At 42.0% G+C, this 25001-nt stretch overlaps 1 protein-coding gene across 1 annotated transcript in view; it reads right to left on the reverse strand.

Annotated features, from left to right (window-relative positions):
• CC2D2A (coiled-coil and C2 domain containing 2A) overlaps window positions 1-25001 on the reverse strand; it is a 432763-nt gene that overhangs the window by 29138 nt on the left and 378624 nt on the right. The window contains exons 30-33 of the mRNA XM_086964074.1: window positions 24896-24985; window positions 14622-14735; window positions 5813-5947; window positions 2777-2899 (exon numbers count right to left, since the gene is read on the reverse strand). Coding sequence (XP_086820200.1) covers window positions 2777-2899; window positions 5813-5947; window positions 14622-14735; window positions 24896-24985 — 462 coding nt within the window. The remainder of the gene's footprint in view (window positions 1-2776; window positions 2900-5812; window positions 5948-14621; window positions 14736-24895; window positions 24986-25001) is intronic.

The raw sequence follows: 25001 nt of genomic DNA on the forward strand, positions 1-25001 counted from the left end.
AAAAACAAAACATCGACAAAGGAGTTTCCCAGGGCTCCATATTGAGCTCTACACTTTTTAATCTGTACGTGTCACCGTGGCTAAGATCATCCGTGATTATGGATTCAATACAGTGTCATACGCTGATGACACGCAACTACTAATCACACTCGGGCAGACCCCATTGACACCAAAGTCAGATTTAATCAATGCATGGCATTCACAGTGACTGGATGGCGAATAACCACCTTCTTCTTAATGCCAGCAAAACCGAAATTCTACTATTCGGTAACGCCCAGAAAATATGGACCGACGACTGGATGCCATCATCCCTGGGCCCCTGCCCGCCACCCAAAGCTACAGCACGCAACCTAGGCATCATAATCAATGACAAACTTTCTATAGCTGTTCATATTAACACTACAATCGCACCTGTTTTGGCCTAAAGAGAACCCTTAAAAAAAGTCTTCAAGTGGATTCCTTTATCCTCCCGAATGCCCCTTGTTCAGGGTCTCATTATTAGTCATCTAGACTATTGAAATGCCAGACTAGCTGGCATCAATGAGGAACAACTGTCCAAACTCCAGGTGCTGCAAAACACGGCAGCCAGATTGGTCCTTAACCTCCCCCCTCGTACCCTCTCTGCCCCCAGTCTGAAGGCCCTCCACTGGCTCCCCATAAAAAAGAGGATCATTTTCAAAACATGCTGCCTGGTCCATAAGTCTCTAAACCGCAATGGGCCCAAATACTTAGCCAATAAACTGATAAGATACGAACCAGCCAGACTCCTCCGCTCGTCCAGCAAACTCCTTCTAGCCATACCCAAAGTGCGCACAGTCAGAAACGGAGGCAGAGCTTTCTCCAAATATGGTCCTGAAACCTGGAATACCCTTCCCTTGCATCTTCGTGCAGAACAAAACCACAAGAGATTTTGCAAAATACTGAAAACCTGGCTATCTGAGTATTCCGCTGGTGCTGCGAGACCTACAGGTGATACACGCGCCTAACAAATACGAAATAAAAAATACAAATACAAAACAGTAACCTGATAGTGCCCATCAGGTGTGGAGAATGCGGTCTTTTCTTTTGCTCCTGGTGCCATGCCAATCTGTCACTACCCTGCAGCTAATTCAGAGGTACTTAGAAATTTGTCTGCACCCAATTTGTCTATCAACTCATCAGCACTTGGGATAGGGTGAGCAGCTGTCTTCCCAACATGCTATAAACTGACAGCCAAAACATGTTTATAATTATTTGGTTTAGAATATTTCCCTATACTTTCATGTCTGATACACATGAGTACTACCTTGTCAACATTCTTTGTAATTCAGTACCCTATAGTGTAGGTTTGAGACCCACAAATATGTATGCAATTTTTTTTAATACATATGTATTTCATTTATAAATTGTTGGTTCTTTTCCCTTTAATGTTATCATTACATAATAATTATATGTTTGTTTACTTTCTTAGGCATGTGGGGTACAGATAGTCTGGTAGACTAATAACAACCAAGCCTAGATAACTGACTCAATCACACATTAGGAACCTCTACTTTTTTTTACCTCAGTTAACAGTAATTATAGGGCTGCAAGCATTCAACCTGCAATACCAGATGATTATAGAGTACCCACAAAAAAATTGGGCACGTTGTATCCTTCAGCTTGGTACTTTTATACCCTTTTAGTTTCAACTCACAGTAGAAGCTAAGTTCGGAGACATCTGCATGAATGCTATCATAGGTGCTCTCTTTTTTGGAGTGGAAATAGTAGAAGAAATTATCACCATGATCATCTAAAATCGCTCTCTCATCAATGTTAGTTCTTAAATGTGTTAAACATGCAAATAGTTTGGTGAGGCTGGCCACTACAATATTTCAAACAGATAATCTTAATTGAAATACAGAAAATACAAGCAATGAAAGAGCAAATGATTAAGAATATAATGCCTCAGATTATAAACACTAAAATACATACTAAAGGATCAACCCTAGGTACTGCAACAGTTTAGACTTCTGAGTACCAACTGTGAAAAACAACCTTTTATACTGGGAAAACCAGTAACTACAGAAAGTCTTTAAATCCTTGATAGGACCCAATAAAACGGTGCTGTAAACTGTCACAATATCTCTAGAATACCTATGAGATATTAATAAAATATCACACAAAATAGAAAAGACTAATTAAATAGGCATTCTGGAACATACAGAGATGTGAAACAATAATTAAGTATTAACAACATTAACAAAACAGCCGTAAACAATGTCAATATACAATTTTGAATTTTCTGGAGAGCAAAAATAACCGACTACTATTGCTTCTTTAAGTAACATCTGCAGAGTAAATGTAAAAGGAGATTCTAGTACATTTTAAGGTGCAGTACAGGAAATGTATAGCTTGTCCTTTGAAATTTTGTTCTTCTTGACTTGTTTTCAAGTTAAAAAAAGACTTCATACAGAAGAACCCCATCAACATTACAGCATACTTTAAACAACATTAAAGTAAAGAGATGTATCTAAGAAAACCATAAGATAAAAATAGAACATTAACTAACTGATATACTCAGTTGATCCACAATGACTGTTTCGTTATGGTGAGGAAAATTATAATTTCAATAAACTTACTCAAAACATGTTAGAGCAAATATATATTCCAGATATCCATTTTTTATGAAGTGTGTTTTAGCAAATAAGAAACAACTGTATGTGGCAAAACACCATGATCTAGATCCCTGCTAAAAGCTATTTATTTGTAATCCCTTTGGTACATAAAAAACTTTTCTTGGGTAAATGTGCATTACCTGTACACTAGAAAGACCAGGATTTGGAAAACCTCTTGAAAAGAATGGCTTCCATAATTTTGAGTTGCTTACGTCAAACTTTATACTCATTGGAGAATCATATTGTTGAATGTTGAACCAAATCTAAAAGAGAGAACATGGTAATGTTACCTGCTTAAAGTTTATTATGTATTATTCGATTAGGTACATTTGACTTGGAAAGTTACGCTTAGAAAGAAATATAAACCTTTTTTTGCAAACAAAGAGTGGGTTGAATTGTTTAAATCAAATTAGTACACAGATCTTCACATAGGCTCAAATTACTACATCGAAAATAGCTACTGACAGCTTGAAAGTATTTAATTTAGAATAGCTGATAAACAAAGTCAAAGTGCAACAAGTAAGTGACCTCCGAATGGGGGATCCTGCAGCTTATCTTTGGCACAATCAAAGTTCCATGTACAGCAGTATATAGCTAATTCCCCTGTACATTTTCGCCTGGTCGTTTGTGTCCCGGAAGGATTCCAGTTCAGACTCACAATATTTAGGTCACCAAAAACACATTTTTGTGACTGTCTCATCCTATTTCACAGAGTAAGTGTACATGTCACAAATATTTACCACATTTGTGATGTCACAGGCTGGCCTGCTTTGATTTGGGGGCAGGAGTAACCCCCTAGATGTGAAGAGGGCTGTGTAGTTGCCACCATAAGATGGCTCTACTTCCTGCTAAGCGTTTGGGCCCCAGACCCTAACTATCAAAGGAGGAGGGTGTGCACTGGCCAGAAGACCCCCAGATCTGGTTTGGACTGAAGTCAGAGACCCCTGAACACAACAACTTCAAAGGCATTCAGGGCTATAAATGTAAGAGCTTAAAACCCCTGAACTCAAGACTGAAATCCATACTGAAAAAGGATTGAACCTACTTTGTGCTCAAGAGAAACATCTGCCAAAGAAGAACAGTTGAAGAGAAGGACTGCCCTTGCTGTGTGTTCTAGGGCTGGCCATCAGTTCTTTGATTTGACTAAGGAGAGGATAAGGGACTTTGATGTGTTCGGTGTCCACCTGCTTCTGAGGACTGTGCTGTTTGTGGCCCAAGCAGTCATCGTAACTAAGAATGTGAGTAAGAATCACTGGCCTGAGCCGCAACGTGCTACAGGATTTCTGGAAGACTGCTGTGTGGTGCGTGGTACTGTTTACGAGGTCCCCCATGATCGCATTGCCCCCACAGCGTGAAACATCGTCCACGCTGCTGTAATGCTGTTTGTGGGCCGAGCTTTCATCGTAACTGAGGCTGTGAGTAAGGATCACCGCCGCCGGCCCGAGCCGCAACGTGCTAAAGGATTTCTTGAAGCCAAGAAAGCTGCAAGGTGAAAGGGATTGTGATCATTGTTCATCAAAAGGAATCTGCCTAAAATCATCAACGAAGTAGACGGCAGCGCCGTAACCCGTTCGGATATAGCGTCGCCTGGCAAAAGATCCGCAATGTAATCGGGATCGCCAAGCAGGACATCCGACGAGCAGGGAGAGAGAGAGCGAGGCAGCGCACCCCCCTAGGTAAGGCTTGGACTCTGGTCGGGAGCCGCAAGCATGTGTGGCCTGAGGAGGCATGCAGGGAGAGTACAAGAGTGCTCCGAGCTCTCACTGCGTTAGACGCGACAAGCTTCCCAGCTGCCCGTATCTGCCCAGTAGTACCAGGGCCACCCCTTTAAGCTTATGACCATTGTCTCTGGCGTTGGGGCCTATTGGGGGCCCAAGCTGACTGCGCAGATTATGAACCGCATTATTATTGCATTACAAACTGACTGATTCTTGCATTGAGAACCACATTATTATGTCATTACGAACTGCCTGATTCCTGCATTACGAACCGCATTATTCTTGCATTATGAACTGCCTGATTAAGGACTGTCTTATTACCACATTATGAACTGCATAGCTGTGAATTAGGACTGCATTAGAGATCGTGAATGGCTCAATAATAACGCAAGAACCTACAAGTGATTGCTGGCCTAAGAACCGGCCAAGTGAAATATTACGAATACACATATGATGGATTTCTATCGTTTGGTCTCATCGTATTTATTTTTTATAAAGATACAGCTATTTCCATGAAACCGGTGTGGTGCAAATACTTTACACATTGCCTTGGAGATAAGCTTTGCTGCTCGTGCCAAGCTACCAGGGGTTGAGCAGGGGTTATCTAAGGGTGTCTCCCTCCTTACCCTGACTAGAAGCAAGGGTCCCTATTTGGACTAAGGTACCTACCTCAGCCAACTAGAGACACCCAGTTCTAACAGCCAGAATGAGATACGCACTCACTGTGCACACCACATAGGCAACTTAAACTGCTCTCAGTTCTCATTTGGCATACCTGACTGCACAAGTGAGGGAGTTGTATAAAGAATGAGAATGAGAAAGAATTTGAAGGCAGCAAGGCTAATGATGTTTTATCCCTTTCTACAGGGGCAAAATTGACAAACATTTACATTATAAGGCATGCTGTGAGGACTTCAGGTCTTTTCTCAAGGACAGCAGGGTCTGCTGGCTAGGCATACAACTAATTTGGTAGAGTATTGTGTCCCAAGTAATTTTGATGACTAGATTCTTAATGGTGCTTGGCAACATGACTCCATAAAAGATATGCTTTTAGCTCTATGAGCATAAATGTGTGCAGGTGTATTTGGACTGGACTGGTTTGAGCACAATACATTTTGATTTAACTCAATAATGGTTGGCCACTATGTGTTCAAATCCAAACCTAGATCTTCTATAGGGCACATTATGATGTTGTTTTAAGTAATTCTGAGTAGAGGAAGAAGCTTGTCTCAACCAAAATGCTGCCCTTCACCGATACAAGATGGAGGCTGAGATACTGCCATTCAGACAGCAGGGTTCACACCTCTACCCCAATGGCTAGGCCAACTCCCAGAATGTTCGAATGGAGTGGCGCTTATCAACACCCAATTCTTAATAAAATGGCAGGAAAAAAAGTTGGATCTACCAGCTCAAACTCATATGCACAAGCATTAGGTTATGGAGGGAGAACACACTTACGTTTTCAGCATTAATCAAGCACCCGACACTTTGAAGGGGACAGAATGTGTCATACTGGCCATAAAATCGCCCTTTACTTGGATTCCAAATAAAGTACTGGTTTTGTTCCAGGCTGAGTACATATGAAGTTGGTCCCTGAGAAGAAAACAAAATAAAGTGTTATGCGCAACAATGAAATTATACACATTCATTCCAAATTATGTGCAATACCCCCATTTCTAAAAAGGAGTTTGAATACTAGGAAGTATTTGCTCAGTTTTTTGCTAAGAGGATTGAACGGGAAGTAACTGTTCACACAGCAGAATTAAAAAAAGGACTATTAACTTTATCCCACTTGCTCTAACAACTCTCCATTGTTTAGCCATCACACAAAACATCATCAGAACCTTTCTCCAATATATGCTTTGTAGAAAATTTGCCCTTTCTGCAGGCTCACCCCAGATTTTTCGCCTTTTGCAGTACTCTATATTTTCCCTTTGTTCCCCTTTCAAAATAGTAAAATTGGCATTCCCCTAATTAGCATATTTAACTTGCCTATAAGTTCCTAGTACATGGTAAAAAGTGTACCCAGGGATTGTAATTTAAATGTCACTGGTGGACTGCAGCATCCAATGTGCCACCCACTACATTGATAGTGTGAACATTAATGCAGACCTACTGTTTGTAGCCTGGCTGTTGCAGTTTTAAACTGCAAATTTTAATTGTCAATATAACCCTTTTGCCAAGTCAAACCCCCCTGTAAAGTCACTTCAATGTAGGTCTTATTGCCCATAAAAGAGGGTGCTTTGTAGTTAAAAGTAGGACAAGTAGGAATATAATGTTAACATTTATTGTTACAGTGAAAAGTATCAAAAGCTATTTTCACTGTAGCAAGAAAGGCTATTCCAGAGGAAAACACTGGTTACAAATCAAAGTCTCACTGTCAGCAAAACACATTCTCTAAACTGTCTACTAATAAATGCTCGATCGCTCTCTAAAAACAAATATCACATCTACGATTTTCTCACCGATGCAAACCCAGACATACTATTCATAACTGATTCATGGTTGGGAAATGATATGGCTCCAGTCCTGCATAAAGCATTCCTCTAGGCTATCAAATGATCACTCAAAATCGTAGACCTCAACTTCCACCTGGAGAACAACAACGACCGCAACACCACCACCTTACTGGACAACCTCGCCAACCTCGGACTCAAGCAACTGGTGACCACCCCCACCCACTACGCCGGACACACACTCGACCCCGTCTTCTCATCCAGCAAAGACATCGCCTACAGCCACAACACCGGACTCCACTAGACGGACCACAGCTGCGTCCACTTCAGCTTCAAAAGGACCACGATCCACCACCAACAACAACAGGCTGCTGTTGCAGAAGCTGGAACAAGATCACAGCTGACCAGCTCGCGACCTCCCTGAGCAAGAACCCACCCACCAGCGCAACGAACCCCTGCCAAGCGGCCACCAACCTCACGAAGTGGATCAGCGACTGCGCAGACGACCTCGCCCCTCTGAGGACCCCGCCTAGCAGACCCGGCAGCAAGAAAGCCCCATGGTTCACCGACGAACTCAAGAGCTCCAAGAAGAACTGCAGAGCCCTTGAGAAAGCCTGGAGCAGAGACCCAACACTGGACAACATGACTGCCCTCAAGCTCGCCACCCGAAAACACCACCAACTGATCCGCACCACCAAGAAAACTGCATTCAAGGAACGACTGGACAACAACGCACACAACAGCAAGGAACTCTTCTACATCGTCAAAGAGCTCTCCAACCCCAACGCCGGAAACAACAACATCACCCCTTCGCAAGACCTCTGCAACTCCCTCGCCTCCTACTTTCACAACAAGATCACGGACATACACAACAGCTTCAGCACTCAACCGACGCACGCCACGACCGAACCACCACCACTCCTCATAGTCCACTAAAGTAGGTAGGTCATGAAAGCTTGTTGTTGTTCTATAAAGTGGGTCATGGTTCTACAAAGATCTGGAACCACTGCTCCAGCCCTTAAGTTGTTTATTATAGAACTTCAGCATGAATTATTTAAAACTAGTATAGTGCTATATAACTGTAACCCCAAGCTGATTTACAGCAACACCTCTCCCACTCAATCACTTCACATGATTAGACTTCTTTGTCAGTTTATTTATAAAGACTTAACACACTAACACAACGCAATTCAAACTACAGCAATTCTTAGGACATAAGGACATATGGATTTTTCGAACACATATGGGGTGTTTAATGATCGCAAAGGTATTCTTGAATATATCATAGATGTATTTTCTATTTCCAGAATGAATATTGGTCATCTTGTTACTTTTTCAAGTAACTGTTTGTCAGCAACTCAATATTGACGATTTTGCCTTGGTTTGTTGCACTGTCTGTAGACGTTTTGCTGCAATCCGTGTATCTACATTACCTCTTTGGGCTTATCTTCTAAGGGTAACATAATCAAATCCATGAATGCTAGTAGTCTCTAGAAGAAGCATTGATGCATCATTTAATCAGCTTAATATATTTTCCACTGCTTTGTGAAATAAGACACTAACAATACTGGGAATGGCATTTCCAGTTTTTGTATAGTGGGCTAGGGAGGATGTAGGTAGAAACCAGTTGACTGAGAACAACACAAATACACTTATGTTTCCGAGAGTGGGGTCAGGGATAGAAGTTGTACAAGATTTCACAATTGCTATCTGCTCACAAATATGCTTCTATTGAGATGAATCCAAAACTAGCGCACCAATCCTGTTTGCCCAAATCAATGTGTAAGAACATAGTTTATTAATGGGTAAAAATATATTTAGAGTATACTATCAAAGAAAAAGAGAAAAACAAAAGCTTCAGTGATGCATACACATTTACTTCAATTCCTTCTCAAGATGAGATTCCACAAGTGCATGATTTCAGCAAGTTTCCTGTGAAAGTTTGCACATTGAAACAAGAGTGCCATTTATGGGGTGGAGAGCTCCCATGTGCGTTGTCAATGACACCTCTTGCACGTGTTTCCTGTGATCTGGACACGGGGAAGGGGACGAGGAAGTGCAAAGTCACGGATTTTACTAAAAGAAGATCCAACAATTCCCATACATTTCTTGGTCTTGCTCTTCTGCAGAGAAGTGTTTTGAACCAACACACAGAACCTACAAGCTACAACGTTCTTCAGAGCTGGACCCACTACAATTGTTCTGCAACACAGTATTCGTCTATGCAGTTCTTGACTGTGCACGAGGTTGACAGTAATGGGCTCCTGCCTTCATTTTTAGGGACCTGGACTTTTTTGAACAATCAGACGTTGCGAGAAAATTGGCAAAAAAAGAAGGAGGAAGAGAAAGCACTAACAGGGAGACACCATGGCTATAAACCAACCTGCTAGAGGCGTGAAAGGGAATCAAAACTAGGTTGACTTGGTATAGGAAAGTGCCAACAATGGGCTTCTAATCAAAACGCTGAGCCCCTGATAATAATGTAATACTTAAAAAAAAAAAAAAATAAGCACTACACGAATGAGATTTATTGTAGTTTCATGTACATAGTTATGTTATGTTATTTTATATGAGGCTTCTTAGTTAAAGACACAAAGTCCTATTGCTGGGTTAATTTCTTTTAATAATAAAGATTTGCGTAGTCAATTTCATGAAAATGAAAGTTTTAACATGGTTACAACATTTGCATAAATAGGACTTGCTAAAAGGCAAAACATGCAGTGAAACAAATAAACGTCTCAAACTTCTGCTGAGTCATTTGATTGAGGAGTGTTTTCCAATTTCGTCAGTCCCTGTAAACAAACTAAAGAAAGACTGCGCTCCATAGCGCTAAACTGGATATTGAGCTTCCTTATAATTTATTTAGGTAAATAGCCTTAATAGAGAGTTTAAAGAGATATTTTATTCACGGTCTGTATTTTCAGCCCCTCAGATTATGAGGATATACTTCTACACGTATGTGGATTACCCGGACACATCAAATCTTAGTTACTCCTGCAGTCAAATTAGTACTTAATTACTGAATTACGGAAGGATTACAAGACCAAGCAAGACAGAAGAAATAAGGAACTACAGGAGCAGGCACGGGCAGATTCAGAACAGGCAGCTGAAACTGGAAATGATATTCTCTTTTAGAAAACTGTAAATTCCCCGTTTCTTAAACAGAGCACCACTCCTACTATAGATTCATCAATTTTGCCAGATGTCCGGATTACGCATTTTGGAAGTATCTTTAATCAAGACAACCTAGCAATTGGTGAGCTCCCCAAACATACTTATGTTTGAGGCTCTAGAACGCATAACCATTGAGGAGGTCAGGGCAGCTCTACAAGTGAGCAAGTGCTTAAGAAAAGCACCGGGTCCGATGGGGTCCCAGTGGATATTTTTGAGACCCACGCCTCCCTATGGGTTCGGATATTGACCCAAATCTTTAATGCAGCAGCTCACGGCCATTTCCCAAATTCATGGAGCAAAAGCGTGATTATCCATATATTTCAAAAAGGGTACAGGGGACGTGCAAGGTGTTACCGCCTATATCCCTCCTAGATTCTGCTGTAAAAACTATGGGTAGGGTGATCTTGGGTAGGGTGGAAGCCTTGGCCCAGGAAATGAATATAATAACGGACGCTCAATATTGCTTAAGGAAGGAAATAGGGACTGTGGATCAGGGAATTTACTTACACCTATTGTCAGCAAGCATACTATGGCCAGGGAAGGCCACGTTTACCTATGTGCTGCTGACCTGTCTAGCGCTTTTGACGTGGAGAAGCATGCCAAGTTATGGCTGGTGCTTAGAGATATGGGTGTTCCAATTAATATAGTAAGGCTTCCCTCCCAGTTATATGCTTTCATAACCTCCTGCGTACGTCATGGGAAAAAATAGGAAAATATAAGTAGTTTTCGGGTGACCCTGGGGATTAGGCAGGAGTGCGTACGTGCACTATTTTTATTTTCACTCTACATAAATGGTGTGGACAGCTTCCTGCAAAACAAACACAAATGGCCCTAAGGTAGGCTCCTGGATCACTCAGATTTTACTTCAATTTCAAATAAGTCTTTATTTCGACACATGTCATAAAAGACTGCACACAAAATATAATTTCACATTTTAAAAAGGGCTGAGACAACAATAAAATCCCTAAAGTATCTGGGACACAGAGTTCCTACTAAAGCCTGCAAATTTTCCATTTCAGTATAATCATTTTTATATTTGTTTTTAAAAGAAACACTATACAATTTAAAAACCTAGTCAATAAATGAATTTAAAAAAGAATTTTGAGGTCACTAGACATTTTATAACCCAATGGTGGTAGTATATACAGTTATAAAAAACTGATTAACCTAGGTTCAATTAGAACAACACAACTTTCTCCTCCTTATAGCCCACATCCAATGCAGGAATTTAGAAACAGCGATGACAATACTTTCAGAGCAGTCTGTTTTAAAAATCCTTAATGCTGCTGTCCCACTAGTAATACCTTTCAAGATTTTACTTTACGCAGATTACGCATCCTCCTGGACCTATCCGCAGCGTTCGACACTGTCTGCCATCGCACCCTAGTACAGAGCCTCAACAACATCGGAATCCAAGGGAAGGCTCTGGAGTGGATCATCTCGTTCCTCGACGGAAGAACCCAGAGAGTCCGCCTCCCCGCGTTCAGATCCAAGGCCACCGAAGTCATCTGCGGCGTACCACAAGGATCCTCGATCAGCCCCACCCTCTTCAACGTCTACATGAGCCCCCTCGCAGCCACCGCACGCCAACACAACCTCAACATCATCTCCTACGCCGACGACACCCAGCTCATCCACTCCCTCACCAACGACCCCGCCAGAGCCAACCTACACCAAGGGATGAAGGACGTCACCGAGTGGATGAAGAACAGCCGCCTGAAACTGAACTCAGACAAGACGGAAGTCCTCATCCTGGGAGCATCACCCTCCGCCTGGCACGACTCCTGGTGGCCCCCTGCCCTGGGCACCACCTCCAAGCCAACGGACCACGCACGAAACCTGGGCTTCATCCTGGACTCCTCCCTCTCAATGACCAGACAAGTCAACGCTGCGTCATCGTGCTTCAACACCCTGCGCATGCTCCGTAAGATCTTCCGTGGATCCCCACTGAAACCAGGAAGACAGTCACCCAGGCACTCGTCACCAGCCGACTGGACTACGGGAACACCCTCTACGCCGGAACCATGGCCAAACTACAGAAAAGACTCCAACGCATACAGAACGCCTCCGCACGACTCATCCTGGACATCCCTCACCATAGCCATATCTCGTCCCACCTGAGAGACCTGCACTGGCTCCCAGTCAACAAGAGGATCACGTTCAGACTCCTCATCCACGCACACAAGGCTCTCCACGATATGGGCCCGAAGTACCTCAACAGCCGCCTCACCTTCTACATACCCACCCGCCAGCTACGATCAGCCAGCCTCGCCCTCGCCGCCGTTCCCCGCATTCGCAGAGCCACCGCTGGAGGAGGATCCTTCTCCTATCTGGCGGCCAAGACATGGAACTCCCTCCCCATCCACCTACGTCTGACCCAGGACCACCTCTCCTTCAGGAAACATCCCAAACCTGGCTTTTCAAGCTGTAGTGTAGGATCCCCCCCATCCCCCCCCCAGCGCCTTGAGACCCTACTGGCTGAGTAGCACGCTATACAAATTGCTGATTGATTGATTGATTATGGAGTACGTATATCCAGGACGGAAATTGACCTCCAGCGACTAATGACAAATGTTATCATTTTGATGTAGAGGTCTAAAATTGAATTTAGCTAAGACCTTTCTCTTAGTATGTGGGAAAAGCCAAAAAAAGGGATTTAGTCACTACGCAAAGGGTCAAAAGCTTGAGGAGGTGAAAACTTCGACTTACATGGGAATTGTTTTTTTCTCAGAAAGGTGACTAGGTACCCCATTTAAAATCTGCCAAGTTAAAATTTATAAGAGCAATTCCTCCAGATCTAGTTGTGCCAAAACGTAGGTAATTAACCCTTGAAAGAGATCACAAAAGTTTATAGATCTAAATGTCTCCCAGTGACATTTTATGGCTCCCAGTAAGGGGCGGGGAAAACAGTAAACTTTTGCAGTTGCAAAAAAACATCTACTTATGAAGGCTTTTGGGGGTGCCCAAACCAATGCCAGCAGTTATTGGGAATTACAAGAAAAAAAGAAACCTTCAGTGGATAGATACTGTATGGACACAAATCAAGAGGGATTCAGGGTTACTTGATCGAGTTGAAGAACACGTATGACAGATCCATCACTCAGTAGTTTTTCCCCAAAACATACGCATGGCTCCTCAATTTGCCAAGGTGCCTATGTAATGGACGGGCAAGATGGACAGGCCAGACAGACAGCCACGCATTTTTTTTGTTTTGTAGATTTTATAGTGATATTAGGTTATCGACGTTGCTCCCCCTCTTTTTAGCTCAAGGCAAAATTCACCATGAGGAGGCTATTTTAAAAAAACCTGACAAAACTACACAATGATGTGTTACCCTTGGTTATATCAAGAAGGCCCTTTGCTGATGACATTCCTTAACTTACTTGGACGATTTGCGTTTCGAGGAAACCCATGACGATACCTGAGAATCCTTATACCGGTCTTTTATAGTCAAGAGAAATGGATTGTTAATCAACAAGATTTTTGTATATCTCTGTAAAATTCCATAAAGGGAGACAGGCATGTGACTTGATTCATCCTGAAATGTCGTTCTGCCAACCTATATTTCTTGATTAGCACTTTTATGCGTAAATAATTGTGTTTTTATATAAATAATATATATTTTATATTTTTTATATTACCAAATGATTTCATATGTAATTATCACTTTGATTGCTGCTATTTTATGGATTTGTTCATGAATCCGGATAAAGATTGAATTGGTTGATAAAGTACTTTACCCACTAAACTTTAAACTACAGTAAACACCAGACAACAACTGACAAAGCATGTAGTTTTAGCTTTCATACAGTGGAAAGGTTTGATCGAAGTGAAGAAGACTTGTGTGGTCAGGAGTAGTATGAGCAGGGCAGGGCATTATCAGTGCAAGTTTCTCCTCGAGCAAAGAACAGGTGCAGGTAGCCGTAGACAGATGCAGGATGCTGTTTCTCGCACAGACCCTCGAATGCACACATATTTACAGAAGAAGAAGCAGGCACAACATGGGAAGCAGCAGCTCAACCTTCATTACACATGCCAAGAACATTTATAGCACAAAGTGACTGCGGCGCAGGTGGCATCAGTGAACCCATCTCACCTACACCTATACCCAATACAGTATATGCTGCTGTGCAAATTTCCATCACGCATACAAGTAGATCTCAAGTATCAGCAGTGCAAGTTTGCCGCGCGTACACCCACAAAGAATGTAAATGCAGAAAGAGGCACAGAAGAGATTCATCAAGGGCAACAGGACTCTATATATCTCTCATACAGAGAGTACAGGCATATAGCTTTCCTCTCGCACACAGCACTGGTACAGAAGGACAGCAGCCGCGTCCCTAGGTCTAGTAAGTGGAGGAAACCATGGAATATTGGGGTGCTTGTCCTACTGGGGTTCACACTTTCGAAGAAATGTAATTGATCAATACATTATGTAAACATTAAATTAGTTCTATGGCTTGGTATGTGTCATGAGCAGCAGGTCCTTCCTTCACTTTAGCCTTCAAAACATCACAACACATTATGATTTTCCACAGTAACTCTACGTTTACCGATGTCAATTAATTCCTTGCATATTGCTTGTTTAAACATTAGATTAGATTACATCTCAAAGATATTAACAAATATGGACTTACCTCAGGAATAGCATTCCCAACAATAATCCAGGCCTTTTTGCCCATTGCCAGGAAATAATTACATAATAAAACGGCATGCTCCTCTTCATCACCAGCCAAAAGATCAAGAAATTGCTGAGGAACAAGAAAGAACTCTCAGTATAAACACCCAAATTATACAATAGTTATTATGATTCATACTTGCATATACACTTTGTAAAACTTTTCTTTATTTCCAACAATCCAAGGTGATAGTGATTCAAATATTCAGCCACTAACTCGTGCACATAAGAGAACACAATATCTAGATCAAGTTTACACAGTCAGCTGTTGCACAGTGATACTTATACAAGTCATCAATATATTCCAGGTTTGTCACCCCTCACTCCGGGTTTCTCCCCACATCTGTGGTCTTCCCTACTCAGTCACAACCAATCTTCCACTTAGTAATTATTTTCTTGATTTTGCAAATTACAATGATGAAGGAGTCGATATCGAATCTGCCACCGTCCAGACAATGAAGATGTTATGTTATGTCTCACGGATTGTCATCATCTGGATTTTTGCTCCAGCTCTGTGTCATTTCTGCCCACTATCTTAGGCCTTCTTATGCCCTCTCATCCGTTCTGATAATTGAAATCATAATTCCTCTGCTATGGTCCACTCCATCATATCTTCATAAGTACCCTACCAAAATTGTGTGACTCAACAGTATGGATTACCCAGATTCCTAAGTAGCGGAAAGCTTCCTGCTCCCAGTGTATCTCTACATTGGTTAATTTTAGTTGGGTTTTCTTTCCCATTAACGACAAGGGATATAACATAGTTTTTTCAATGTTAATATATAGCCCTGAGATCAGTGCCGGTCCTAGGCCTTCTGAGGCCCCGGGCGAAAGGGAAGATGTGAGGCCCCTCCAAGTGACATCACAGAAAGTGACTTCGCAGTAAAATTCATTAAGGGCAAAGGAAACACAAATAGCAAAAGTGCCAAATAAACACACATTGGAATGGAAGTGCACAAATCAAGTAGGGCAAGACCTACAAAATAGAGACACCTTCAGTGTAATAATCATTGCGCAATAGGTGATCGAATGGCATAAGCACCATAAAGTCACAGGATCATGATCAGATACCACCACCACCACCACACTTCAACTCATACTAATGCAGACAAAGTGAGAGAAGACCTCACTGGCGGAGAAGGTGAGCACACATGAAAAGGAGGTGAAGAAAAAAGTAACACTACAGGACGTATCTGACTAGGAACAAGTCCCTTGGTGACTCATCTTGTTCATAATTAAGGCTTCCTGTTTTCCGTTTTTACTGATTTTGACAGATAAATACAGACAGATAACATTTCTTTTCACCTTCCGTGGCTATTATGTCATCTTCCGACTATGATATATTCATATAATTAGGGTATTCATATAATTAGGGCTAAAAATATTGCTTCATGTCACCTTCCGTGGCTATATGCTATATTTCATGTAACATTCCCTGGCTATTATGGCACCTTCCGGCTATGCGATCTCTGTACTGGGGTAAATGTATGACATTGTTCTGCATTCTGTCCATCAATTGTTGTTTTTGTATAATGTAATTCGGCCATTAGGTTACTACTTTTGTCTGAGAGAACCTTTGTTACATGCAGTTTATTAGTTAAAATCATACCATAGAACAATGAACTATTAAACGATACTGCCGACTAGTATGGACATATGACTACTACACCTTGTAGTCCTCTTTCTTACATAATATTTCCTACACACTGATTTACACACCTATGATTGATTGTGTGTAGTGTGTGTGATGTAAATTGCTCTGACACCCTACATTGGTATGAGTGGCGCTATAAAGTTAATTCAATTCATCTGAGAGAGATTAGTTGCATTGTTGTCAGTTTGTGTAAATGAATGTTTCTGCTGGGACTTCTCTGCCTTAGCAGTACACCCCAGCATTGTGCCTTGGGGATTTCTTGAGTCAGTAAGCCCCAAAAGCCAGGCGAGACTTTAGCTGCAACACTCTGCCAAAAGTAAATAATTAAAACGTTATCTTGTGTATTACTTTTTATTTCTCTTCGCGAAGATACATAAAAAGCAGTTATAAGAATGAGGCTTCTAGTTTTTGATGTGGTCTTTCGCCTCATTGTTTGTGTTTGTTCTGGAGGTCAGAAGGCTCCCTCCTGGACAATGGACCTCTAACTCTTCAGACACGTGAAAAGCTGTAGTGGCAAGACTTTTATTAGAGTCCAACTAAACGCTTTCCTTGTCACAGCCAATGAGATTCATTCCATTTGGCTTTAGTGGTCTTCGATGAAAATTAAAACATCTTTAAAACGCTCCTTCCAAAGAAAACTTGTGTTTGATTCATGAACCGTTACTGACATGACCATTCTATTCCACTGTTAAATCGTCCTAGAGCTCTGACACACCCTTATTTTGGCAACGTGGCCCTGAGTAGTTTGTGTCACTCATTAATGTACAATTTCCGCAGTCACAAATTAGCCTCGTCCTTCCATCCAAACAGTAGTGTTGGACTGGAATGTTGCGCTCTTCGCTCCGAGTGCTTGAAATAGCAAACGGATGCTCCCCAAAGTGCTGCTAACCAGATCAGCTATCTGCTCCTTGCTTACTACAGATACCGCTAACATTTTCCAAGAATTGCGAGGCCGTAATTACAGGGCCTACAAACCTGGAAATTGCTCGTACCTCTTATGTGATTGGTCTGTTATTCGCTCTTTAATTAGGTTCATGTTTATCCCTAGAGTACATCCTTTTGTTGCAAACTAGATCTATTAGTTGTGATTTTTTAATGTGAGGAAACGCAACGTCTGATGCATCACAAGAAATCTGTAAGAGTTGGTCTTACAGAAACTATTATTCACGGTTCATATCAAACACAACCAAGCTAGGTGGTGGGGGGTGCGTGAAGGCGTCAATTGCGCAGACACCACAGAAATGCTGATTGTACGACTACGGTACATGCAACACAACAACAGAGTGTGGAGAACAGAGGCCTGGCTGCTGGTATTGTTGTAACTCAGTTAACTTACTCACTGCAAATAAATAAACACACACATGACACACATGACTCGATATTATAATTTATTGGACGGAACTTGGAAGAATCAGTGACTGCACTGTGCTGCTGTGCTCTGCTCACTGCGCTTTTCCCCAGGCCATCATCATTTATTATTCCCGCAACTGCGGGGCCGGCGGGGGCCCCCCTGAGCGCGAGTATTGGATAGAAGAATGCAGTGTGCTGTGCTCACTGCCAGCACTTTTCCCCAGGGCCAGGCCATCATCATTTATTATTCCCGCAACTACGGGGCCAGCGGCGGGGGCCCCCCTGAGCGCGAGGCCCTGGGCGGCTGCCCATACCGCCCATGGCTAGGACCGGCCCTGCCTGAGATATTTGCAAAGCCGTCCAATTCTGCCATGAGAATGGGGATGGTGATGTGGGGTTGAATTAGGTATACAAGAGTGTCATCCACACACATTAAAAATACATATACCATGCCACCTATTTTTATTCCCCAAGGCTGTATTCTCAGTCTCAGACATATCGCCAGGGTCCCCATATAGGAGTTTAACTCAATTTACAAAAATTGGACCCCAACTCATATTAGAAAAGACCTCAATTATGTACTCCCCGCTAAAGGAGTCAAATGCCTTTTCAATGTCAAGCACCACCAGAGCACATTCCAATGGGGATTCCTCTACACAGGCTATGAAACGACTCGGGCATCTACGATTCATTAGCGTACTGTGGCACAGAATAAAACCGTATGAGTCCTCCTGTATTAAAGCCCGAACCCTAGTTACCAATCTCTTAGCTAATATTTTAGAGAACACCTTTGTATTGGCATTTAGCATGAATAAGGGCCTATATGAGTTATGCTTGGTTGGATCTTTATCTGGTTTGGGGACCATACCTGTAAAGGCATCTCTCATAGTTTCCAGCAAGGTAGCACACTGCTCCTACAGATACACTTAAAATATACCCAAGTTATTAGTCTGTCTGTACCGCTGTATACATTCTATGATTTTCTCAACAGCCAAGTTGAAACTTTAGATGAGGGAATATATTTTGTATCATGTCAGAGAAACATGTCGCTTCTTAACCTTGACCTTTTATTGTGTTTCTAGTCCGTTCTCCATATCAAAATGTCCAGTTTCCATAAATCCACATTCCCAAAATGCACTTATTAAACAATATGTGCTATTTTGGATCCAGATAATAGAATGGACTCTCTACAAACATTTCCTCTGAAGCAAAGAGTATCACCTCTGGGGAAAAAACTGAAAGCTTAGTTCTTCTAACAGCAATTGGTTTAGCACAGAACTTCTCAATCTAAAGCAGAAGTAGGACTGTCTAGTGTGCACTTGTACATGGATAAGGCATGATCTTTGTAAAATTCACAGAAGATCAAAAGGCCCACTAACTGGACAACTCTAAGAACATGCTCAACAACACAGTTTCTTAGATGACTGCAAGTCAGGCTTCAACCCAAAAGGAGAGGAACTGAAACAACACCAGACAATATCATGAGTAAATGTAAATCCATTACTTGTATAGCGCATGAATCACCGTCAAAGGGGTATCTTAGCGCTGGGGGCCGTTGGGAAGATTTTGCCCAGAGTCGCATGGTGCTGGGCAGACCCCTGCTGCCGGAGCCGGGGACCAAACCGTCGTCAGTCGCCGCGGCACCACACCTCTCCCCATGAGTAACCTCTCTTTGCCATTATTCATCTAGCCCCTTAGAAAATCCTTGACCCGTCAGAATCCTAGGACAGTGGAGACAATGACGTTCTTAGTGAACATTTAAAAGGGTGTATGCAAAATTAAGAACAATGCCTTTTAATAGGCTAACACAATCCTCCTGAACTATAGCCAGTCCATAGGAATTGAGCGGGGTGATTCCATCAAAAATGCATGTATCTCTGACAAACATTAAAATTTCAAAGTGAGATATTACAGGGTGCAAGGGATGCCTTTAAAAAAACGGCCATGCCTCCAATAGGACAGAGTCAGAGAGGCACCAGCTTCTCTGACTCTGTCCTATATATATATATATATATATATATATATATCTCCAACTCCACGAGTGCCGGGAAAGAGTGTAAGGCTGTCTGGGCGGTCCGAGTAACCAAAGCCGGCGCTTTGTAATTATCCGCTCCCAGGTTCAATAACATTAAAGAACCACTCGGACACCTCAAGTGCTTTAGCTAGGATTTAATAGCAAAGGGAAAAACGACGCGTTTCGGGGATTAGCCCTTGATCACGCTCGTAAACAATCAGTGCCACCATGTTTAACACCTTGGCTGCTAGGCGTTTTCCCCCTCCTGTGCTGGGAATTACCATTTTGCTGTTTCCATGACGAGCTCAGCTCGTCATCAGCACACGACACCCGTGGGTGATGACGAGCTGAGCTTGTCATCAGCATCGAAAGGGTTAAATACATTTCATAAAAAACTCTACACCTCACGTGACTTTCAAACGCAACTGTGGCGGCCATCTTATAAGGTGCATTTCTGCTCTTAAAACATGTGTAATGGGATATGTTTGTATCCATCATTGACATATTCAATCCATGTAACATTCAATATATATATATATATATTCGCTGATAATACCTAAATACACACCTGTTTGGCTTTAGCCAAAGAATCAAGGAGTCAGCTACACATCAGAATGGGCAATGAAGTCCAGTAGACTGTAGGTAGTATGAAAAAATCCTTAATTTAAAATTTTGTTATTTCATATGGAATTTCTATAGTAAGCAACACTCAGCCAATGTGTTTCATTCCCTCTAGGGGAACTTCATCGGGGCTTATAAAATCTTCGAGTGATTTCCAATAGTGAACTGTACCATAAGACATTTTCTCCAGTGTATTGTGCTGGAAGCCCTTGGAGTTCTTACAGGCATAATAAGGCCTGCATGTTGCGACCACAAAACCCCCCGTCCGGCAGACTCCAAAGTTCTTTGAATGGCACACCTCCATTTGTAGTAATCGGTTTGGATTTGGAGCACAGAGGCGTAACGCAACGGCTGGCGCTGGAGAGCATTGCGCAGGACCAAGATTTGTTAGAACTAGCGTGAGACGCAGAACTAGGAGTCCACAGTTGAAATCGTGGACATATTGGCGTTAAAAATAGAATTGCAATGCTAATCTCAAATGAAGCAACCAAATTCCACCTTGAGTGGAACAGCATGCTTGTGAGATCCACACATGATATAAAAAAGTACTGCTCATATTCATAAATTGGTTGAGAACAAATGTCACTCAACCTAAAATCATGACATTCTACAGACCTTGAAGTAGAATTGACTCGAGCATTAGAAAAAGTTAGCTTAAACTACGGCAATGTAATCAGCAATTAATAACCAGGTATAATAAGACAACCACCAAGAAGTGCAAACTCAAGCATGTGGGCTGAACCTGAACATAAAAAAGATTCAATCACAATAAACTAATCTTTAACCCCTTCGCCACGGGGGTAATTCCCCCACGGCGCGGGGAGGAGGGGGTGGCTGCGTGGCAGGCAGTATAGGGACGAGCCCAGCTCGTCATGAGTAATAGTAAAGCTGTGCTCATGACGAGCTGGGCTCGACACAACCCCGCCCACTGATTAATTCTCCCGCACAGGCAGGGAATTGATCGTGCATGGGTGCGCCACAGCAGTTATGATGAGCCTAGCTCGTCATGAGCACAGCTCCACTGTACCTCATGATGAGCTGGGCTCGTCATGAGCATGGGAGGGGTTAAGCCCCTACCTGGCTCCCTATGAAATACGTAATCAAATCTAAAGTCCATGTTACAGTGCATGAACCCTATTAGAACCATGCTGCAGAAACTGGCCCAATACTGCCTGCCACACAGGGCTGTCTGCTAATATGCACCATAAGCCAATTACATTTCAAGAGACAAACACATGTGGGCAGATCCCTCGTGGTTTGTTTGGGCCGAAGTCCCAAAGCTATATGCAATAAATCTGACCTTGACATTCGAAGAGAAGTGCATGGCCTTCATAAAAACCACTGGAAACCTAGATGCGAAAGGGGAATGTACAATGACTCTTACTCTGACCATCTATTTCCACCCCTCAACTTAAATCATTTAACCATTCTAACAGCCCTGTCTAATGGAGATTGTACAATCACCTGTCTTTCGAACGCAATGACAATTGGTTAATCTATTCTTTAAATGTTCAACATTACTCCTTCATGCAATTAATACATAGAGAACTGCTGTGGACTGTCAACCATGTGAAAGGCCATACAAAACTGGACAGGGCATAGTAATTAGCGAGGCTTGAGAGAAGGTGCTTGCAGAATGATTAAAGAAGCATTGTGATGGCTCGACAAAATGGGCATGGTTGACGACTAAGCAGTCAGTGAGTAATATTAAATTAATACTGTAACCTGAAAAAAAAAGTTTGTTGATGTGTCCGGTGAACAGAGAATGAGATTACATGTGTCATCAAGGTTGATATCTATTTATTTATTTGAAAAGTTTTATATAGCGCTGGTTAGACAAGGAGATATCAGAGCGCTTTACATGAGATAGGACATTGTTTCAGAACATTGTTACATAGTTACATCAGTTACAGTTAGAGTTGCAATTACCGTTGCAATTAGCACGTAGCATATCCAAGACACACGTCATATGGGGAATGGAAGGTAGTGGAGGAAAGGTAGACAGGGTAAAGGAAAGCAAACAGAGTCAGATAGATCTGAAGGGGTAAAGTACTCCTGGGGGAACAAAGCAGTCAAGGCAGTCGAGGAGAGATACAGGTAAAACCGCGAAGAACCTTCAAAAACAATGTCCGATGTCCGGCTGGGTAGGTGACGACTAAGGGGGTGACCTAGAGCTAGGCTCCGCTATAGCTGCATAGGACAGCTCCACCGGGCAGTGACCAAGGGTTCACAGGCTACGCGGTAAGAATAAACAGGGTAGTCTGGCTACCTTGGTAAGGACAAACAGTTATAGTATCCAACTCTTTGCTTCATTCTATTGTATCGTTGCAACTTTTAATACATATAACTGACTGAGGGGAAAAGCACAATGTCAACTACAGAGACTACGTCTCACAATTTGGACTAACTACCTCGTATCATTGTAACTTTTAACATGTATAATTGAACTGCGTAACTATTGCACTGTTGTAATCAAAACATTTATATGTACATTTGGAATAAGCATAACACAATCATTTTTATGAGTATATTGTTATGGTTTTCACTAACAATAAAGAACATTTGAATTTAATCACTTTAAGTCAATATTGTATCCTTCTATGGGAGCAGGCATACATGTTCTTTAAATTAAAATGGGTTAATGAGAGTACATTGTGGACTAGTAGAGTGTGTGAGCTTCAGGTGATGACAAGAAGCGGATGTATTAATGTAATGTGGTGAAACTACCAGGGGATGTCCATAAAATGGGGCACGAGTGAGAATGGTACAGAAAGTTGCTGTGGTGTGCTCGTCTTAGATTAAATTGCTAGTCAAGCCTTCAGGCTGGACAATAAAACCTTTGACCAATCAACCGGGGGAATAATGAAGGTATTTAACAACACAAGTAGGAGTGCAGTTAGCCCGGCATTGGAAATTTACAAAGTCTAGGCATGTGGGGGCGCTCTCTATGGAGCAGAACTGTGGGGCCACTGCAGGCCTGAAATCCTAATCCAGTCTGAGAACGGCTTCATTAGGAACCTCTTCAGGTTTCCGCGCAGCAGTTCCCCTTCGTTTACACCTGGGATTGATGGAGATGGAGGCAGTTCTATGCCTCCGACCACTCTTATATTGGCGACGCTTATGGTCGACTCCGGAGCTTCTAATATATAGAGAGGAACTGACGGAAGTGCTAGCTATTAGTGGTGCAGTAAAGCTCCCCTGGTTTGCTCATATAAAGCACCTGCTAACTAGTATGAGGATAGGGGATTGTTGGTCTGACCCGGAAGCATCATGCCTCCGTGTTACAAAGAATTACCTACAATCTGTTTATATGGATTACAGAACGTCCCTGCTCCACTCTGACCCTAATCTGTGCAAATCTTCTAAAATCTTTCTGGAAATTAAGTCCACTCCAGCCTTTGAAAGGGCCATCGATCTTATTAAGCCCACGGCAGCTAGGAAGTTGTTTCTACAATTCAGATTCGGAGTCCTGCTCTTACGCTGAGTGACTGTTAAATGGAAAGCGCAGAGTGAAGTCAGGTGCCCTGTCTGTAATAGTTCTGATGAAACTGAACTTCATGTTTTTTTTGAGTGCCCGGGCTACAACAAAATAAGAAAGAGATGGCTTGTTCAGATTTGCAGAAATCTAGGTAGTAGAAGATGCGTAGAAACTTTCAGGATCTTGAAAACTGATACCAGGACCCCAATTGTTTATTGTGTAGCAGGGTTTCTTTTCTCAATGTGGTGTACAAGAAGGGCCCTCACATGTCAAACAACTGATATGAATTGACCTTTAACTTATACAAAAGTATGTGACAGAGTTTCCCCCATGTATTCAAAATTTACAATGCACCACATTCCAAGCTGCGCAAACTTGTACATTACTATTATGGGTAGGAAAAGTAGAAAGGATTGTTGTAGGAGTTTAAAGATAGACTGGCTAATGCACTATGCACTTTATTCTTTCTCAATGAGCTTCTATTGCTTACCACTGATAAGAATAATGGGGAGAATGGAATTGCTTGACAGTTCGGAAAACATGGCAGCTAATTGATGATGTATGATGGAATTTACTCAAACACGAAATTTTTAATTACTGTACAGGATTTTTTTACTGCTTTTATTTGTGTGGATTTTAACATGTCATTTTAACATTGTTGCAATCTATTTTTCTTTGCACTTACTGGACCATTTTGGCCGTAATAAAGAACAACTTGACTTGACTTGATAAACCTTTTCTGTGCAAAACAATGGCGAGGCATGATAATCCAGGACTCATCAATGAAAATAAAATAATTTGGGATTATGACTAAAGAATTTCATTAAAACATCAGAGGTCACATCAAACCATGAATGCAGACATGTCTTCTAAGTGATGGCAAATGGATATGAACCGCCCACCCTCCTAATGAGAAGGAGCACAGATACAATTGGTCGGGATTTGATTTCCATGAATGCCTCAGCACTGACCTTCCAATATGCAAGCTATATTGTGTCTCTCCTAATTCTGCAAGGAAAATAAAAAATATTTCTAACACAAAAAGTGATTCTTCTTTAGCAAAAATTATTTCTAACAGCTGACAGACAAATATCATAACATTAAATACCGACTCACATCAGATGCCATCCACAAATCGCAGATTCCAGAAAATGCCACGTTGTCCGGCAGAAAAGGAATTAACGAAACATAGCGTGCCACCAGTTCCTACAAGAAAAAATGT

This window comes from Lissotriton vulgaris, chromosome 3_2 (genome assembly GCF_964263255.1).
Source record: "Lissotriton vulgaris chromosome 3_2, aLisVul1.2, whole genome shotgun sequence".
Taxonomy (NCBI): Eukaryota; Metazoa; Chordata; class Amphibia; order Caudata; family Salamandridae; genus Lissotriton; species Lissotriton vulgaris.